The following is a 21,028-nucleotide window of genomic DNA, read 5'->3' as shown; positions in this document are numbered from 1 at the left end:
TCTGTCTATCTCTGTGTGTTTATCTGTGTGTCTGCCTTTCTGTCTGCCTGTGTGTTTCTGTCTGCTTGTCTCTCTTGTCTCAGAGAGTTGCTCATGAACCAACTGGTATTACAAATGATCACTATCTACAAGCACAGTATAGCAATTTGTCTGGATTTTTTGGATTATCCTAGGTAATTTACATTATGTATAATTGTATTTATGTATGTGTTCCCGTGAGATAGAGACAAGGAGATAGACAGAGATACAGACAGACAGATGGAGATAGAGACAGCCAATCAGCCAGCCACCGGCCATCCAGGTGGCCAGCCAGCCACCGGCAAGCCAGGTGGCCAGCCAGCCTGCCAAAATTACAGTTCCAGAATTGTTTCTTTTTACTTAGGGCATTGGTTATAGGACATTCTGGCAGGATGACACTTTCCTCTTGAAAAGGAAGTGTTAATATGACATGACATCAGAGAATCCTTGGCATTTGCCACAGTTTGCTCTAGCTGGCACTCAGCTGAACTGGTGCTCCCACAAGGTACTAAGTGGTCCAAGATTTTTTTTAATAGTGCGCACACCGAGGGTTAAGACCCATTCTATGCTGACCAGGCATCTTAGGCCAGTCCTGCCAAATTTGAAGGCAGAAAAAATAAAACACAGATCTACGTTTGGAGCACTAGCAGTAAGAACGTAGATATACATTTGGACAGTTACCGGGTTAAGTATTAGGTTAAATCTGCCCGAAATGCCTCGGCATGGTAGTGGCTTTCTTTGTATCAATCAAATTATGAAATGTAAACACACATAGTAACCTTAGCAAAGAAATAAAGTTTTGATTTTGATTTGATTTGATGGAGGGAATGGGAGTATAAAAAAGGTATCAGAGAGAGAGAGAGTATGGAAAGGATGGGAGTGAGGGTAGCCAATTTCTCATCAGTACAGTACAGTTATGAATTTCACCACTTTCTTCCCTATAAAATAAATAAATATGATTTATTTATGAAATATTATTCTTCACATCTTGGGGTATGAAATGATTGTATATGGGAAAAATGCTATTCACTTAGTAACTTACTTTTCACTTTATGAATTTTTTGTCCAATCCCTATCTAAATTATTAAGCAGGAGTTGACTGTATACAGGACAGAGATTAGAGAAACCTTAGGTCAGCTTAAAACTACCTAACTCTAGACAGCATACTGATGATGGGGAAGATATATGTTCAGTTTTTAATAATTATTTCCTGTTGGTCCTTACACAAGAACACGCAAACAAAATCTTTCTTCATCTTTCAACACACCGGCCGTATCCCACCGAGGCAGGTTGACCCAAAAAGAAAAACAAAAGTTTCTCTTTTTAAATTTAGTAATTTATATAGGAGAAGGGGTTACTAAACCCTTGCTCCCAGCATTTTAGTTGCCTCTTACAACACACATGGCTTACGGAGGAAGAATTCTGTTTCACTTTCCCATGGAGATAAGAGGAAATAAAAAAGAACAAGAACTGGGTGTGTACATATATGCTTGTACATGCATGTGTAGTGTGACCTTAGTGTAAGTAGAAATAGCAAGACTTACCTGAAATCTTGCATGTTTATGAGACAGAGAAAAGACACCAGCAATCCTACCATCATGTAAAACATTACAGGCTTCCGTTTTACACTCACTTGGCAGGATGGTAGTACCTCCCTGGGCAGTTGCTGTCTACCAGCAAGCAAAATCATAGCAATTAATTAGTATAGTGAAACTGAGGAAAATAAATTATGTGATGCAGTCATTAGAGATATAGTTATTAAAGAAATTGATTAGTTACAGCAAAAAATGTCCTAAGATCCTCATGAACTGTTTTCAAGAAAACAAGATGGAGCTTAACCCTTTCAGGGTCCAAGGCCAAAATCTGAAGTCATGCACCAGTGTCCAAGAAATTTTGAAAAAAAATATTTTTTCTTACAGAATTAAAGAGCATATTTTTGTGAAGGTAATAAAACAAAAAAAATAAGAATCTGATCAGTACTTACCGAGATACAGTGCCAAGAAGTTTATAGAAAATGATGTGGTGGTGGCAACATCGACGAATTCCACATACGCGTATTATATTATTTTGTTGTTTTAGTTGTTTTTTCTTTTCTTTTCCAATTTTTTTCTATTCCTACTAACATTTGGGGCCTGAGAGACCAATACTGTATATAATTGATATATATAAACTCACTGTATTGAACACAATAACTGCACTAAAGTTATTATCATATTATTGTTTACCACTGTTTTTTATTACAATAAACATGCACAAATATTGTATAATACTAATGTTCTATCATATATTTACATATTTACAATCACTGGACATGGTTTTAGAACTGCTGGAGCTTGTGGAACTCCTTGAAACAAGGCACCATGCACAGAGGCACCTTACATTCCTCACACATAAACTGAGTGTCTTTGCGTCTTTGTTGCCGTCGTTTTGTTTGTGCACAGACAATGCATCTCTTCTGAGCAAATTTCTTCTGAGTTGAAGGAAGCTGTATTATGAAATGATCACCTTCTCTCCTCAAACGCTTGGGTATATCCTGAGGAATTCGAGGACCATGTTGTATTGCAGGTGTTGTTACCTGGTACTTCATTATGAGTTGTCTGACAACAGACAAACAAAATTCACCATACGGTGGTCTGTTACCAGTCTTTATTTGGTACATATTATATGCATTGAGCATTGAAATGTCCATGAGATGGAAGAAAAGTTTCATGTACCACTTGTAACTCTTACGAACACAGTCAACAAAACCAATCTGCATGTCACACTTGTCAACCAAGCGCATGTTTTGTGTATAATCAATCACTGACACTGGTTTTCAAATACGTTCATTAGTCACTCGATCAACTTTGCCACTGTCTTGCATTTCATTACAGTGAGTGGTTGTCAACAATGTGACATCTCGTTTGTCATGCCACCGTAATGCCATGATGTCATTGGCAGTAAACACCTGCACGTCATCACCACGAACACCTGCATTGAGCCTGGGCATATGTTTACGATTAGAACGCACTGTGCCACACACATCTGTCTTGTTCACTCGCATGAAATCACTGAGTAATGGGCTTGTGTACCAGTTATCGGTATATAATGTATGCCCCTTACCAAGATAAGGTGCCATCATGTTTCTCACTACGTCACCTGAGATACCCAATAACATCTTGGTATCTTTCAATGTTTTACTACCCGTGTATACAACAATATCCAACACCAGGCCACTGTCACAATCACAGAGTACAAACAGTTTTATACGAAAGCGGTTCCTCTTGCTCGGTATATACTGCTTGAATGACAGTCTACCTTTGAACAAAATCAAAGACTCGTCAATTACAAGATTCTTGAATGGATAAAAGTATATCCTGAACTTTTGTTTGAGATGCATGAAAACATTTCTAATCTTGTATAACCTATCACTTCTGTCAGGCCTGGTTTTGTCAGAGAAGTGCAACATACGTAACAGTAAGATAAACCTGTTCACTGGTATTATTTCACTGAAGACCGGGGTAGAAATTAGCTGATCTGTGGACCAGTATGCTTTTATATTATGTTTATAGATGTGAGGCATAAGCATTATTGTTGCAAAAGGCAAATACATTTCTGCAACAGTCGTCTCTTTCCACCTGTGTAGTCTTGACTGTGGTGATAAGATCGTATTTGCCATGGTGTACTGAAAATACTTATTACTTTCCCTGGCAATAATTTCCATCAATGGCTGGTCAAAGAATAATTCAAGGAATTCCAGTTCATTGGCCGTGGTTCCAAGGGGACAGGTAGGTAGAATTCCACTTTGAGAGTCATCAAAGTGGTGAGGCTTGGGAACAAAATTGGGATTTTGCTGCCAATCCCACATACGGTTTTCTGGTGGATACTGGACATCATAGGCTGGTTGTACGGGTGGTTGTGGTTGTGGCGGGCTGGTGGCTGACGCTCCGCTTTGTCCTTGAACTGACGAGTCAGCAGCATGGGTCCCCGCGTGGCACGGTGAGTCACGCATGGCGGTGCCACTACCACCACCAGCACCACTAACACCATCCACTGATGCCTGTGGCTCATCCATGCCAAGTGTAGCCACATCATCCTCACTATCACTACCTAAAACGGGTGTAGGGCCACGGGATGTACTCCGGGATGTACTCCGGGATGTACTCCGGGATGTACTCCATCCCCTGGGCACAGCATAGGGTACATTACCCGAGCGCATGCGGCGGCGAACATACCAACGCTTCACTGGTGAATATGATTCCTCACTATCACTACTCGAATGATCGTCGAGCGCAATAAAATCACAATCCACGTCAGAATCATCGTCATTACTAAAGTCAGAGGCTTGGCCACGCGAAAATATTAGTTTTCTCTTACATTTAGGAACACCCGACCGTGAGTCACGAGTGCCCACACCAGAGGTAGAAGGTTGAGGATCGTCGGGGTTTTCTGCACTATTATCGATATCCTGGTCATTATTTTCGGTCACTAACTTATCAAAGCCGTAGAATTCGTCTTCATTTCCACTTCCATCAGTGTCAGAACTATCAGACAGGAAGAGGAGAGTCCCAATTTTCCGGGGAGTGAGAGCTGACTTGTGACGAAGCATGGTGAACAAGGGTGACTGAGCCGGCGTTCCCACAATGCTATGCAGGTGCCTAGATTTTTTGTTTACGGCGCACACCCACGGCGCAGACCCATTCTCTCACATGTAGGCCTATGTGCGCTTTCACGCTAAATTTGATGGCGCTAGAATTTTGGCGTAGATCTACGGTTTGGACACTCACCGTAAAGCCGTAGATCTACGGGACGGACCCTGAAAGGGTTAATGAGCTGTTAACTAGTGTTTTCAAAATATCACCACAAATGATTATCGTACCTTGTATGTGGAAGATGGCTAACATGATTCCTATTTACAAAATGAAAGACTGGTCTCTACCATAGATTTACTGTAAGGCATTGACGGTGGTGGATCAAGATAAAAAAAAAATATGATGTTTTATAATATAAAAACTAGATTTCACTTACCAAAAACAAAATTTAGCCTGCATGAAGTACTGTATCCACATTGTATGTGTGTTAGTTTACCTAACTAGCATGCAGTTTACTACTATTGCTGCTACTAAATAATTCTGATTATAAAAACATATGGTAGAATAATATAATTGAAGCATGCAAGTAAAAGACAGATATAAACAGCATTCCATAGATATCTTACCAAAAGGGTGAGAAGTGTTGTTTGAGAAAGACTCACCAAGGATAAGCCAGCAGGTTTACTGCAGTCCTTCTATATTTATATGTTATCAGGAAAGAGCTGAAAAATGATGGATTCAAGTTTGGATAAATTCATATTTAGAAGGATATAAGAAAGTACTGGGTTGCTAATAGAATTGTGGATGAGTGGTACAAAATGCCAAGTACAGTCACTGAAACTAACAGGTTGGGTAGCTTTGAAGGTTACACATGTATATGAGCAAGAGATTTTAGGTTTGAGAAAAGCAAGCCTAGGATGGGCCAATAGTCCTACTGCAGTGCTCCTTGATTTTTTTTTAGCACTCCAGTAATCTCCCACTGATTAGGGTGACCCAACAAGGAAGAAAACACATTCACTGTCACTCATTCAATCACTGCCTTGTCAGCAGTACAGTGACATTACATTTCAGATGATCCTCCAAACTTCAACATCTCCACCCATCCTGAAGAGTGCAGGCACTGTACTTCCAACCTCTAGGACTCAAGTTCAGCTAACTGGTTTCCCCTGAATCCCTTCATAAATGTTATCTTGCTCACACTTCAACAGTACATCCAATCATAAAAACCACTTGCTTCCACTCCTACAATATCGAGTGTTCTCACAGGACTACTGCAGTAGACCTATGTGCTTGTTGATTACCTACCTAGTGGCCAATATTAGGTCCTACTTACCCATTCCGACTCATGTGCCTTTGTTATTATCAAGATTAGAGCTGTATTAAGAGAGATGGTCTCTGAGGCAAAATGATACCCACATAAAAAAAAGTCTATTATTTAGTGAGTATTTAGTGGTATTCAGTGTGATGCTAGTTTGTTAATTCTTGGGGGTTAACATGTAGTGGTTATACCATAGTTGAAAAGAAAGACATCAGCTTATAGTACAGTAAGGCCCCACTTTACAGCGTTTCGCCTTATGGCATTCCACTAATATGACAACTTCAAATTATGACCAAAACTTTCTATACAGCGAGCGGTCTTTCAAATGTGGCACATGCCACCTGGTTTGTTTACATTCTCTGTGAGCACATATCTCTATTATGTAATAATAATCACTCTTTGGCACATTAAATATTTTATGTAATACACTATAGACATTTTCATTATTCCATCTTTGATATTTTCTTCAAAATTATATATGAAACACGTTACACAGTATATAAACATTTTATGTTTATATGCTATGGAGGTGTGATTGCTGAGCAGAGGAAAAACATTACTTAATGCTAATAATAATCACTCTTGGGCACATTAAATGTCTTATTTTATGTTAATATAGATATTTTCATCAATCCATCATGATATTTTCTTCAAAATTATATAAGAAGCACGTTACGTAGCATATAAAGATTTTATGTTTATATACTAAGGAGGTGTGGTAGCCGGGCGGAGGGAAAACATTATGCCACTCCTCTCAACTTTCGTTTACAATTCTCGGCATGAATTATTTATTATTTCTCCCTTTGTTTATGATGGCATTTAAAGGTAGTTGTTAGAAACGATTAAACTCAGTGAACATGGTATGTCGATGGTAATAATATGGCTCTGGGCTACATTAAATATCATGTAGCTATGTAGGTAGGTGTAGGTATGTAGCCCAGGCAGACTACATACCTACATTATTATTATAACTGATACTTATACTTATGTGTACCTGTACCTAATTAAACTTAAACACTGTGCTGGCATGCAGGTACACATTAAAATCACTAAGAGTGTCTTATTAGTTTTGAAGAAGCCATATTAATAATGATAATAATAAGACAATAATAATCACTCTTGAGGAGCATTAACCCTTTCAGGGTCAACAGGCCCTCTCAGAGACTTGTTCTCAGGGTCGCCCAAATTTCCAAAAAAAAAATTACTTTTACTTATGAAAAGATAGAGAATCTTTTCCCGGTCATAATGACACCAAAAGTATGAAATTTGATGGAAAACTTACGGAATTATGTTCTCGCGAAGTTAGTAGTCTCGACAATGTTTACGCATCAGCGATTTTGCCCACTTTGAGCCCTATTTTCGGCCAATTCCACTGTACTATTCGACAAAAATCATAACTATTTCGCTAGAACTCCATTTTTTCTATCGAATAAGTGCAAGAAACTACCCATTTACCGATTTCAACTATCCAATACAGTGGTCAGAATTTAGCAATTTTGCCAATTTCACACAAATTTCAAAAGATGCTAATTTCCAAATAGGATTCAGAATAAACAAGAAAGACATTCCTTGCACTAAAATGACATTTCCTCTGTTCATTAGTCATGCCCCAACACCCCTCTTACATTCTTTTTCTTTCCACTTTGAATTTTTATTCTCACAAAAAATAGAAGATTTACTGTTATGCAGACTACTGCATTAGTGTAAAAAATTATATAAATAATATCAGCGCACTTGTAAAAGAATATTAGACTTGCCAGTTGACGTGTATTGGACGCTTAGCATGATTTATTTAGTTTTGAACTTTGGTAAAAATCGAACATTTCTGCTACTTTGAGCTCAATTTCAAGGTACTTTTCATTGTAAAATCAGTCAAAATCATCTCAATTTCTGTAATATGGCTTCCATTCTATAGAATGAGACCAAGAAAACTAGAATACAACAATAAATACCATACGAAAATACAGTGCAAAGTTGCTGTTTTAATCCAAAAACATGGTCAAAGTTTTTTTTTTCTCATTACGCACTGTGTGCTGCAGGATTTTTTTTATACAGCGCACACTGACCACATAGACCCATTCTTTCATATGTAGGCCTACCAGCTTTCTCTCACTAGATTTGAGGGCACTAGAATTTAGGCGTACTAGTATGTCAAAAACCCTGGTGCATAAGCCATACTAGTATGGCTGAAACCCTGAAAGGGTTAAATATCGTATAAAACGTTAATAGTATAGACACTTTACTTAATCCATCTAAATACACCCCACAGTAAATAAACATAAATATGAGATGTGGTAGCCAGGTGACTTGTAGAACTTGTGATAGCGAGGCAACTTGTAGGACTTGTGGTAGCCAGGCAACTTGTAGGACTTGTGGTAGCCAGGCGACTTGTAGGACTTGTGGTAGCCCGGCGACTTGTAGTCAGACAGAAAATGTGTACACTAATATTACTGGGGGTAGCTAGAAAATTGTTCCTTTCGTATGCCTTCACTCAGGGCATCATTTCTTTTAAAAATAGTGTTACATGAGAATGGGAATGTTTCTCTTTATTTATTCTACTGTATCAACGTGGAAACAACTTGTACACAATGTAAAGTGATGAAAATCAGACATGTTCGTCTGGTTTGTTTACGTGTAGGTGTGGTGGGGTGGGCTGCCCTTCCTGGCTACCCATACTTCCCAAACCTGACTTCCTACAAATAAAACTCTCCTCTCACCCTATATTAAGACTACAAATATTTTAAGGTAATTAATGAGTGTACTATATATGCATTTTATTGCTCTAGGGAGCTTAATGTCGTAGTAGGTGGGAGTGGCCAGGATGCCATACCTCCCACATGACTTTCTACAAATAAATACTTTTCACCTCTCACCCTACATTAAGACCATTAAGACTACAAATATTTTAAGGTAAGTAATGAGTGTACTGTATATGCATTTTATCGCTCTAGGGAGCTTTAAGCATTGTAGTATAGTACGTGTGGGTGATGTGGCCAGGAGGGCTACCACACCTGACTTCTTACAGTAAACACTACTCACCCTTTGCCCTACATTACGACTACAAATAATACAAATATTTTAAGGTTAATGAGTGTTCTGTGTGTGTATTTTACTTTTTAATGCATAGTTCTATTGCTAACTTAATATATGTTAGTGTAAACTTGTTATCTGGCATTTATATGCCTTTATAAATAGAAAAAAAAATGGAGTTCAGCTTTCCGGCGAAGTCTGCTTTCCGGCATTAGCCTGGAACCTAACCTGCCGTATAAGTGGGTCCCTACTGAATAGATTGACTCGTATGCTGGGATTTGCGATAATACATTCACTTGGAAATTAATTCTTTGAAAACTTCTCCAAACATTAACTTTAAATATACATTATATCAGCTAATAATAATAATAATAATAATAATTATAATTATTATTATTATTATTATTATTATTATTATTATTATTATTATTATTATTTTAAACGGTATACTCATGGTGAAATGCTAAACCCACGAGTTATAAAGAACCAAGCAAATGGGAGGTAATCAAGTTTGATCTGAAGGGGAGAAGGTAGATCTAATTCCTCAGATCAAGATCTGTGTTCTAGTCTCAAGCACTCCACTTAAAGGTGTGGCTGTGAGTGCAGCAGGGAAATCTGTGGGTCAAACAGGGCTGCAACTTGCAAAATTAGTGTGATAAAGCTCATAATGAAGTGTTCAAATTAGAGAACCCTCTTCTAATTCTGGCAAATAATATAGTACTGTACATGATGTACATGATGAAGAGAGGGAGACTACTTCCCGGTAAAAGTAGGTCTTAGACAGGGATGTGTAATGTCACCATGGTTGTTTAATATATTTATAGATGGGGTTGTAAAGGAATTAAATGCTAGGGTGTTCAGGAAAGGGGTGGGATTAAATTATGGGGAATTAAATTCAAAATGGGAATTGACGCAGTTACTTTTTTGCTGATGATACTGTGCTTATGGGAGATTCTAAAGAAAAATTGCAAAGGTTAGTGGATGAGTTTGGGAATGTGCGTAAAGGTAGAAAGTTGAAAGTGAACATAGAAAAGAGTAAGGTAATGAGGGTATCAAATGATTTAGATAAAGAAAAATTGGATATCAAATTGGGGAGGAGGAGTATGGAAGAAGTGAATGTTTTCAGATACTTGGGAGTTGACGTGTCGGCGGATGGACTTATGAAGGATGAGGTTAATCATAGAATTGATGAGGGAAAAAAGATGAGTAGTGCGTTGAGGTAAATGTGGAGTCAAAAAACGTTATCTATGGAGGCAAAGAAGGGAATGTATGAAAGTATAGTAGTACCAACACTCTTATATGGGTGTGAAGCTTGGGTGGTAAATGCAGCAGCGAGGAGACGGTTGGAGGCAGTGGAGATGTCCTGTTTAACCCTTTCAGGGTCCGTCCCGTAGATCTACGGCTTTACGTTCAGGGTCCAAACCGTAGATCTACGCCATGAGCTCAGCTCACTCTGATAAACTGTGAGTGGTACATTTGGGCCTAGATATGAGAGAATACATCTATGTGGTATGTGTGCACCACATAAAACAGATCCTGCAGCACACTGTGTATAATGAGAGAAAAAAAATGAAATCATGATTTTTCGATTAAAACAGCAACTTTGCAGTGTTTTTTCGTATGTTTTTTATAGTTGTATTTGCGATTTCTTGGTCTCATTTGATAGAATGGAAGACATATTACAGAAATAGAGATGATTTTGATTGGTTTTAGCACTGGAAATGGCTTGAAACTGAGCTCAAAGTAGCAGAAATGTTAAATTTTTGCCGATATTCAAGAGTAAACAAACGACCTCACACGTCTAATACACATCAGCTGGTGGGTCTAATATACATTCACAAATATGGTGATGATATTTATACAATTATTACAGTATTGCATAACAGTAAATCTTCTATTTTTTGGTGTGAATAAAAATTCATTATGTGAATAAAAAATCAAAATGGAATTTATTTGTAAAGCCTCAAAACATAACTAATGAACAGAGGAAATGTTAGTTTAGTGCCAGGAATGCCTACATTGTTCATTCTGGACCCTATTTTGAAATTGGAATATTTTGAACTTTGTGTTAAATTGGCCAAATTAACAATTTCCGATCACTTTATTTTGTAGTTGAAACAGTTGACTTGGCAATTTCTTGTGCTCAATCGATAGAATAGAAGTAATACTAGTGAAATAGTTAAGAATTTGGTTGACTGGAATAATGTAATTGGCCTAAAATGGGAGTCAAAGTCGGCAAAATCGCCAATTCGTAAATATCGCTGACACATCAAAATTCGCGAGAGCATAATTTCGTCAATTTTCCACCAAATTTCGTACTTTTTGTTTTATTACCTTCACAAAAAGATTCTCTACGATTTCATAAGAAAAAATAACAAATTTTTATTTTGAAAATTCTTGGACACTGGTGCGTGACTCCAGATTTGGGCCTTGGACCCTGAAAGGGTTAAGGGCAATGTGTGGTGTAAATATTATGCAGAAAATTCGGAGTGTGGAAATTAGGAAAAGGTGTGGAGTTAATAAAAGTATTAGTCAGAGGGCAGAAGAGGGGTTGTTGAGGTGGTTTGGTCATTTAGAGAGAATGGATCAAAGTAGAATGACATGGAAAGCATATAAATCTATAGGGGAAGGAAGGAGGGGTAGGGGTCGTCCTTGAAAGGGTTGGAGAGAGGAAGTAAGGAAAGCATATAAATCTATAGGGGAAGGAAGGAGGGGTAGGGGTCGTCCTCGAAAGGGTTGGAGAGAGGGGGTAAAGGAGGTTTTGTGGGCAAGGGGCTTGGACTTCCAGCAAGCGTGCATGAGCGTGTTAGATAGGAGTGAATGGAGACGAATGATACTTGGGACCTGACGATCTGTTGGAGTGTGAGCAGGGTAATATTTAGTGAAGGGATTCAGGGAAACCGGTTATTTTCATATAGTCGGACTTGAGTCCTGGAAATGGGAAGTACAATGCCTGCACTTTAAAGGAGGGGTTTGGGATATTGGCAGTTTGGAGGGATATGTTGTGTATCTTTATATGTGTATGTTTCTAAACTGTTGTATTCTGAGCACCTCTGCAAAAACAGTGATAATGTGTGAGTGTGGTGAAAGTGTTGAATGATGATGAAAGTATTTTCTTTTTGGGGATTTTCTTTCTTTTTTGGGTCACCCTGCCTCGGTGGGAGATGGCCGACTTGTTGAAAAAAAAAAAAAAAACATGATGTCATTAAGCTTTCCTTCAGGTGTGGGTTTTGCAGGGTACAGTGGACCCCCGCATAACGATATTAATCCGTTCCTGAGAGCTCATTGTTATGCGAAATTATCATTATGCGAATGAGTTTTCCTCATAAGAAATAATGGAAATCAAATTAATCCATGCAAGACACCCAAAAGTATGAAAAAAAAAAATTTACCACATGAAATATACATTTTCCTACACACAAAGAGAAGGATACATGCACAATAGTAGAGTAGTACATGCACAATATATATTGTGCATGTACTACTCTACTAAATGAAGAATAAATGACACTTACCTTTATTGAAGATACAGCAATGACTGATGAGACACTGTGTCCTGGGAGTGCCTTTTCCTCCTGAGTACTGTAGGTCCTGTTTGGCATTTGCTTCCAGAACATGCCTTATCACACTGTGTATGCCACTACAATTCTTAAATCTCTCAAACCAACCTTTGCTGGCTTTAAATTCACCAATATGAGCACTAGTTCCAGGCGTTTTTCCCTGTTCACCTGGGTGTTAGTCGACTGGTGTGGGTTGCATCCTGGGAGACAAGATTAAGGACCCCAATGGAAATAAGTTAGACAGTCTTCGATGACACTGACTTTTTTGGGTTATCCTGGGTGGCAAATCCTCTGGGGTTAATTGTTTCTTGGTATTCTCAATAAGCCACACCAACAACGGTGCTACAGCAGCAGCAGCAGCAGCTGACAGTGCTACAGCAGCAGCAGCTGACAGTGCTACAGCAGCAGCTGACAGCGCTACAGCAGCAGCAGACGATGCTACAGCAGCAGCAGACGGTACTACAGCAGCAGCAGACGGTACTACAGCAGCAGCAGCAGCAGATGGTACTACAGCAGCAGCAGATGGTACTACAGCAGCAGCAGCAGCTGACGGTGGTACAGCAGCAGCAGCAGCTGACAGTGCTACAGCAGCAGCAGCAGCTGACAGTGCTACAGCAGCAGCAGCAGCTGACAGTGCTACAGCAGCAGCAGACGATGCTACAGCAGCAACAGACGGTACTACAGCAGCAGCAGCTGACGGTGGTACAGCAGCAGCAGCAGCTGACGGTGCTACAGCAGAAGCAGCAGCTGACAGTGCTACAGCAGCAGCAGCAGCTGACAGTGCAGCAGCAGCAGCAGTTGACAGTGCAGCAGCAGCAGCAGCTGACAGTGCTACAGCAGCAGCAGACGATGCTACAGCAGCAGCAGACGATGCTACAGCAGCAGCAGATGGTACTACAGCAGCAGCAGCAGCAGACGGTACTACAGCAGCAGCAGCAGCTGATGGTGATGCAGCAGCAGCTGACGGTGCTACAGCAGCAGCAGCAGCTAACAGTGCTACAGCAGCAGCAGACGATGCTACAGCAGCAGCAGACAGTACTACAGCAGCAGCAGCAGACGGTACTACAGCAGCAGCAGCAGCTGACAGTGGTACAGCAGCAGCAGCAGCTGACAGTGCTACAGCAGCAGCAGCAGCAGCAGTTGACCATGGTACCACAGTATTTCGATAATATTTCTCACCCTTTTTACCACAGGGTTGGCACTAGAAGCTTTCTTGGGGCCCATTGGTCACTTATTTTGCAGATAAAATCACCAAAAATGCTGTAATAATACGAAATGTTACGATTGTATGCTTGGATGTTTCCGCGGAGGCTGGCTTGTAAACAGTGCCACCAGCGGAACATGTGAGGCTGGCTCAAGGCCGCACATTAGACGCGTCTCGGACGAATAGTGTTGAGCGGGTTTCTTAGCGGTATGCGAGGCAAAATCTTAGCGATAAAATGTATTGGTATGCGGATTTAACGTTATGTGATGCCAACGGTATGCGGGGGTCCACTGTATTTAGTACTATATAGTGATTGGATAAGAGCTCCTAGAAGGCTTCAGGTAAAATTTAAACACTTTTTTTTCCATATTATTAAGTTGTTTTGTTAAGATTTATAGTAATGTAAATTTTTTTTCAGGTCTGATGAGAGCAACTGTCAGTTGGAATGTACAGAATTGGAATTTAAGTGTAAGACCACAGGCAAATGTATCAACATAGCCTGGAAGTGTGATGGGGACAAGGACTGCCGTGACGGCTCAGATGAGGATAATTGCGGTATGTTTGTGCTGTATATACTGTAACTGCAACATTACAAAAAATTTTATTGTCAAGACACTCCCTCCTCCACCTTCTCTTTTTCGACCTAATCTCTCCTCACTGCCTCCTTTTTCATCCTCGTCCTCCTTCCACATTCTCATCCCCATCTTCTTGTTTTGTTTTGTTATCTCCTCACTCTTTCACCTCTTCCTCTTCTTTCCTATCCTTTCCCCCTTATTTTAATTTTTTTTTAACACTAACCATCTCCTACTGAGGTAGGGTAAACCCCCCCCCCCCCTCCCGAAAAAAAAAAAACTTCATCATCACTCATTCAGTCACTGGCTTGCCGGGAGCATGCTTACCTCACAGTTCAGATGGCCATCCAAACTGCAATATTCTCACCCCTCCTTCAGAGTGTGGGCATTGTACAACCCATTGTATTTCCTTCAGATATCCTATACATTTTGGAAAATACTTTATTATTTGCAAAAAGTGTATTCTGAACTTCATTCTTAGTTCCTCATTCATTCTCTCTTGTTATTTATTATAGCATTGAACTACTCATAGTTATGTTTAAGTGCAAATTCATCCACAGATAATCGGCCATGTGACAAAGAGACAGAGTTCCAGTGCAAGAATGGCAAGTGCATATCCAAGCAATGGTATTGCGATTTAGATAATGATTGTGGCGATCATTCTGATGAACCTGCTTTCCTCTGCCGACAAAAGAACTGCACCGAAGGATGGAGAAGGTGAGAAATTACTAATGAATGTATTAAAGTAAGGATGATATAGGTTTGATTCTTCTGAACAATTTTTTTATGGTACAAGCTCTCTTATAACACTTCTCTATAAAATACAATCTATTGTAAATGCCACCATGTTAAAAAAGTACAAATTAAATAGCACATGAAAAGGTCTTCATAGTATGTGCTTTTCAATTTTGGATGAACTTTTTCAGTTGCAATTGCAAACAGTTACACTAATTAGAATATGATAAGAAAGCTCACTTTAATTCATATTATGAAACAATTGGATGTAAAAACTTTCATATTTGGATTTAAGATGTTTAGTGTGTTATTACGGAAAGATAGAAAGGTAAATGTTAAGGTAGAAAGTTGAAAGTAAACATAGATAAGAGTAAGGTGATGAGGATATCAAACAATTTAGATAAAGTAAAATTGGATATCACATTGGAGGGAGTATGGAAGAAGTGAATGTGTTCAGATATTTGGGAGTTGACATGTCAGCAGATGAGTTTATGGAGGATGAGGTTAGCCATAGAATTGATGAAGGGAAAAAAGGTGAGTGGTGCCTTGAGGTATCTGTGGAGACAAAAAACATTATCCCATAGTGGCAAAGAAGGGAATGTATGAGAGTATGGTGATACCAACACTCTAATATGGGTATGAAGCATGTGTTGTAAATGCTGCAGCAAGGAGGAGGCTGGAAGCAATGGAGATGTTGTGTCTAAGGGCAACGTATGGTGTAAATATTATGCAGAGAATTCGTAGTGTGGGAATTAGGAGAAGGTATGGAGTTACTAAAAGTATTAGTCAGAGGGCTAAAGAGGGGTTGTTGAGGTGGATGGTCATTTAGAGAGAATGGAACAAAGTAGAATGACTTGGGGAGTGTATAAATTTATAGGGAAGGACTGTGGGGTAGAGGTCATCCTGGGAAAGGTTGGAGAGAGGGGATAAAGGAGGTTTTGTGGGTGAGGGGCTTGGACTTCCAGCAAGTGTGCATGAGCATGTTAGATAGGAGTGAATGGAGACGAATGGTTTTTGGGACTGATGAGCTGTTGGAGTGTGAGCAGGGTAATATTTTGTGAAGAGATTCAGGGAAACTGATTAGCCGGACTCGACTCCTAGAAGTGGGAAGTACAATGCCTGCACTTTAAAGGGGTTTGGGATATTGACTGTTTCAAGAGACATCTAAACTGTTGTATCTGAGTGCCTCTGCAAAGACAGTGATTATGTATGAATGATGGTGAAAGTGTTGAATGATGATGAAATTTTTCTTTCTTTTTGGGTCACCCTGCCTTGGTGGGAAATGGCCAACGTGTTAAAATATACAGCCTCTCCTCACTTAGCAATGTAATCGTATACCGACACCTCGGACGTACAGTGGGCTTTCTGAGAAGTATTAATACCTAAATAATGTATATTAGAGCTGATTTCCTCTATTCTGTTTATTTCAATATACAGTAGGGCCCCACTTATATGGCAGGTTAGGTTCCAGGCTACTGCCGTAAAGTGGAACACCCTTTTTTTCCACTTATAAATGTATACAAATACTAGATAACAAGTTTACACTAACATATATTAAGTTAGCAATAGAACTAGGCATCAAAAAACAAGAAAAAAGTACAATACACACATAGTGCACTCATTACTTACCTTAAAATATTTATAGTCTTAATCTAGGGTGAGACAAGTAGTATTTATTGTAAGAAATCAAGTGTGGTATGTATGGTAGTCAGCCGGGCTACCATACCAGGCCACCCCACCTACACATAATATTCTATTACATTTAAGCATCCCAGAGTGATAAAATGCATATACAGTTTACTCATTACTTACCTTAAAATATTTGTAGTCTTAATCTAGGGTGAGGTGAGTAGTATTTATTGTAAAAAATCAAGTGTGGTATGTATGGTAGTCAGCCAGGCTACCATACCAGGCCAACCCACCCACACATATATTCTATGATATTTAAGCATCCCAGAGCAATAAAATGTATATACACTTCACTCATTACTTACCTTAAAATATTTGTAGTCTTAATGTAGGGTCAGGAGTAAGTAAATGAGATAAAACGAATAAATGAGAAAGAGAAAGAATGAGTGCATGAGAGAGGACAGGCGCAGAGTTATATAAACAAACCAGGTGAAGGTAAGTTTTGTAAACAAACAAAGTGTACACGTCTGGTTTGTGTACAAGTTACATTGTGTATAGGTTGTCTCTACATTGATACGGTAGAATAAATAAAGAAGAACACTCCCATTCTCATGTAACATCATTTTGAGAAGAAATGACGCTCTGAGTGAAGGCAATGGAAATAAGTCACTCTGTCTGACTTTTTGGGGTTATCCCAGGTTCTCTACACATATGCTGTTATGTATGATAATCTATGTAACTGTATTTGTGTATGCCTGAATAAACTTACATACATACAAAAGGAATAATTTTCTACAGTTACCCCCAGTAACACATTTTCTCTTATGTTAGATTAGAGAAAATGTTATTCTTGCCATCACTTGTACAAGTTATCTGGCTACCACATCTCATATTTATGTTTATTTATTCTGTTGTGGGGTGTATTTATCATCTTTATATGTTATGTATCATGTTTATTATATAATTTTGAAAAAAATATCATGGATGGATTAACGAAAATGTGTATATTAACATAATATACGATATTTAATGAGACTCGGTGATTACACCTACCATCTGACTTACGACCGAGTTCGGTTCCGAGAAACCGGTCATAAGTCGAAATGGACGTAAGTCGAACTTTACTACTGAATATCAACATCACATTTTTATAATGACTTTATTTTATTGTTTTATTTTGGTATTTCATGTTTTACTTTACTTTTTATGCTCTTAGTACTGTATTTTATACTGTAAGGTTTAGGATAAACACTGTGTACAACACAAATAGTTGTTTATTTCCCAGAAATTTGGCAAAAAAAAACACGGTCGTAAGTCGAGTGGTCGTAAGTCAAGCAGGTCGTAAGTCGGATGGTAGGTGTATTATTATTATCATCATTTCTAATATGGCGTCACTTGTGCTAGGCGTCTGCTACCACATCTCATATTTATGTTTATTTATTCTACTGTGGGGTGTATTTATCATATTTATATGTTATACATCGTGTTTATTATATAATTTTGAAAAAATATCATAGATGGATTAATGAAAATGTGTATATTATTGTAATACACGGCATTTTAATGAGACTCGGTGATTATTATTATCATTACTAATATGACGTCTTGAGACATAAGACACTCTTACTGATTTTAATGTGTACCTGCATGCCAGCACAGTATGTAAGTTTATTTAAGTACAGGTATACATAAGTATAATTATCAGAGTATATATGAAATAACTTTTAAAAACACTTAAAATTTTGGAGTTTCCAGACATAATGGAGACTTAGTGCTTACGGATCTCACAGAGAATGTAAACAAACCGGGTGGGGCGCGGTGACCGTATTAGAAAGTCAGGTGGGGGGAGCTGTATAGCGAGTTTTGGTCATAATTTGAAATGACTGTATTAGCGGAATGCCGTAAAGCGAAACGCCATAAAGCGGGGCCCTACTGTATAGTACACTACTGTATAAACATTTAAAAGTATACCAGAAATGTTATAAATGGTGCAAAGGTGGCATTAAAACAATATTAAAGATGGTTGACACAAACTCACTACTGTTAAAGTTTGCTCCTCACTTAGCGACAAATTCATTTAACCCTTTGAGGGTCGAGAGGCTCTCTCCCAAACTCGTTCTCAGAGTCGAAAAATTTTTGGAAAAAAAAAAATTACTTTTTCTTATGAAATGATAGAGAATCTTTTTCCAATCATAATGGCACCAAAAGTATGAAATTCGATGGAAGGCTTACGGAATTATGTTCTTGCAAAGTTAGCGGTCTCAAAGCGGGCAATTTTGCCCACTTTGGCCCTATTTTCGGCCAATTCCGATGTTGCAGTTGACTAAAATTATAGCTATTTCCCTAGAACTCCATTTGTTTTATCGATTGAGTACAAGAAGCCGCCCATTTACCAATTTCAAGTACCCAGTAAAGTGGTCAGAAATTGGCAATTTAGGCAATTTCACACAAATTTCAAAAGATGCCAATTTCGAAATATGGTTCAGAATAAAGAAGACAGACATTCATGGCACTAAAATAACATTTTATCTGTTCATTAGTCAGTCTCTAGGCCCCTCTTGCATTACCTTTGCTTTCCATTTTGAATTTTTATTCTCACAGAAAAGAGAAGGTTTTCTGTTATGTATACAGTGGACCCCCGGTTAACGATATTTTTTCATTCGAGAAGTATGTTCAGGTGCCAGCACTGACCGAATTTGCTCACATAAGGAATATTGTGAAGTAGATTAGTCCATTTCAGACCCCCAAACATACACGTACAAACGCTCTTACATAAATACACTTACATAATTGGTCGCATTGGGAGGTGATCGTTAAGCGGGGGTCCACTGTACTACTACAGCATTGTAAAAATGGTATAAATTATATCAGCACACTTTTGAAAGAATATTAGACTCGCCAGTTGATGTGTATTGGATACGTGGCTTGATTTGTTTACTCTTGAACATCGGCAAAAATCGATCATTTCCGCTACTTTGAGCTCAATTTCAAGGTACTTGTCAACATGAAACCAATCAAAATCATCTCTAATTCTGTAATATATCTTTCATTCTATCAAATGAGACCAAGAAAACGACAATACAACCATAAATACCATACGAAAATACACTAGAAAGTCGGTGTTTTAAACCAAAACTGCAGTCGAAGCTTTTATTTTTCTCATTATGTACAGCGTGCTTCAGGATTTCTTTTATACTGCACACACTGACCACACAGACCCATTCTTTCATATGTAGGCCTGCCAGCTTTCTTCCACCAGATTTGAAGGTGCTAGAATTTGGGTGTACAAGTACGTGACCAGCCCTCAAAGGGTTAACAACAGGGTCTCAGGAATGGAACTCCATCATTAAGTGAGGAAAGGCTACTTATTATCTGTTGACTGGGGTAATGAAGAGAGCTATCAATATGACAGTTTTCTGAACACCATACATGCTGCTCAAAGAACGTTTATCCTGTATAAAGAAATTAGATCAAATAGAAATGACCCAAAATGAAATATCTACTAAGGCATAAGAAAGGAATTTATAGGCATATCAAAAGAGGTGATGGTCATCTTATGAATCAGTATATTGACATTAAGAGGGACGTTAAAAAGGGGATAAGAAAAGCTAAAAGGGACTATGAAATTAAAGTTGCTAGGGATTCGAAAACTAACCCAAAAAGTTTTTTCCAGGTCCATAGAACGAAAGTTAGAGATAAGATAGGTCCCCTTAAAAATAACTATGGGCATTTTACTGACAAAGAGAATGAAATGTGCTCGATTTCAAATAATTATTTTCTCTCGTTTTTTACATAGGAAGACACTAACAATATTCCAGTAATTAATTTTTATAGTGGGCCAAAAGAAGATAAATTATGTAACATCAGTCACTAATGAAATGGTTATGAAACAAATAGACCGACTGAAGCAAAATAAGTCGCCGGGTCCTGATGAGCTTTTTTCAAGGGTTCTTAAGGAATGCAAAATGGAACTCTGTGAACCATTAACTAATATTTTTAATTTATCTCTTCAAACAGGTGTAGTGTCTAATATGTGGAAGATGGCTAATGTAATTCCTATTTTTAAAGCAGGGGACAAATCGTTACTGTCAAATTACCGCCCAATAAGCCTGACCTCAATTGTAGGCAAATTACTAGAGTCAGTTATAGCTGAGATTATAAGAAGCCATCTCGATAAGCATAGCTTGATTAATGGGTTTGATTTGTGAAGGACCTGCGTAATATGGGCCAACAGGCCTCCTGCAGTGTTCCTCCTTTCTTATGTTCTTATTACTTGAGTAGCAATGAAAACTGGGGTGGGCAAATATTCTGCTAGTGGGATGGATTGTGAAGGACATGCCTTGTATGGGCCAACAGGCCTACTGCACTCATCAACGTAAGAACATAAGAAA

At 38.6% G+C, this 21,028-nt stretch overlaps 1 protein-coding gene across 2 annotated transcripts in view; it reads left to right on the top strand.

Moving 5' to 3' along the window:
* Positions 1-21,028, top strand: part of mgl (low-density lipoprotein receptor-related protein megalin) — a 611,193-nt gene that overhangs the window by 444,917 nt on the left and 145,248 nt on the right. For both annotated transcript variants that reach the window (XM_070084278.1, XM_070084279.1), the window contains exons 45-46: positions 14,120-14,256; positions 14,834-14,990. In XM_070084278.1, coding sequence (XP_069940379.1) covers positions 14,120-14,256; positions 14,834-14,990 — 294 coding nt within the window. The remainder of the gene's footprint in view (positions 1-14,119; positions 14,257-14,833; positions 14,991-21,028) is intronic.

The sequence above is a fragment of the Cherax quadricarinatus genome, chromosome 12 (assembly GCF_038502225.1).
Source record: "Cherax quadricarinatus isolate ZL_2023a chromosome 12, ASM3850222v1, whole genome shotgun sequence".
NCBI classification, from domain to species: Eukaryota; Metazoa; Arthropoda; class Malacostraca; order Decapoda; family Parastacidae; genus Cherax; species Cherax quadricarinatus.
The sequence above is the reverse complement of the archived record's forward strand: the minus strand, read 5'-3'. Positions and strand labels throughout refer to the sequence as shown.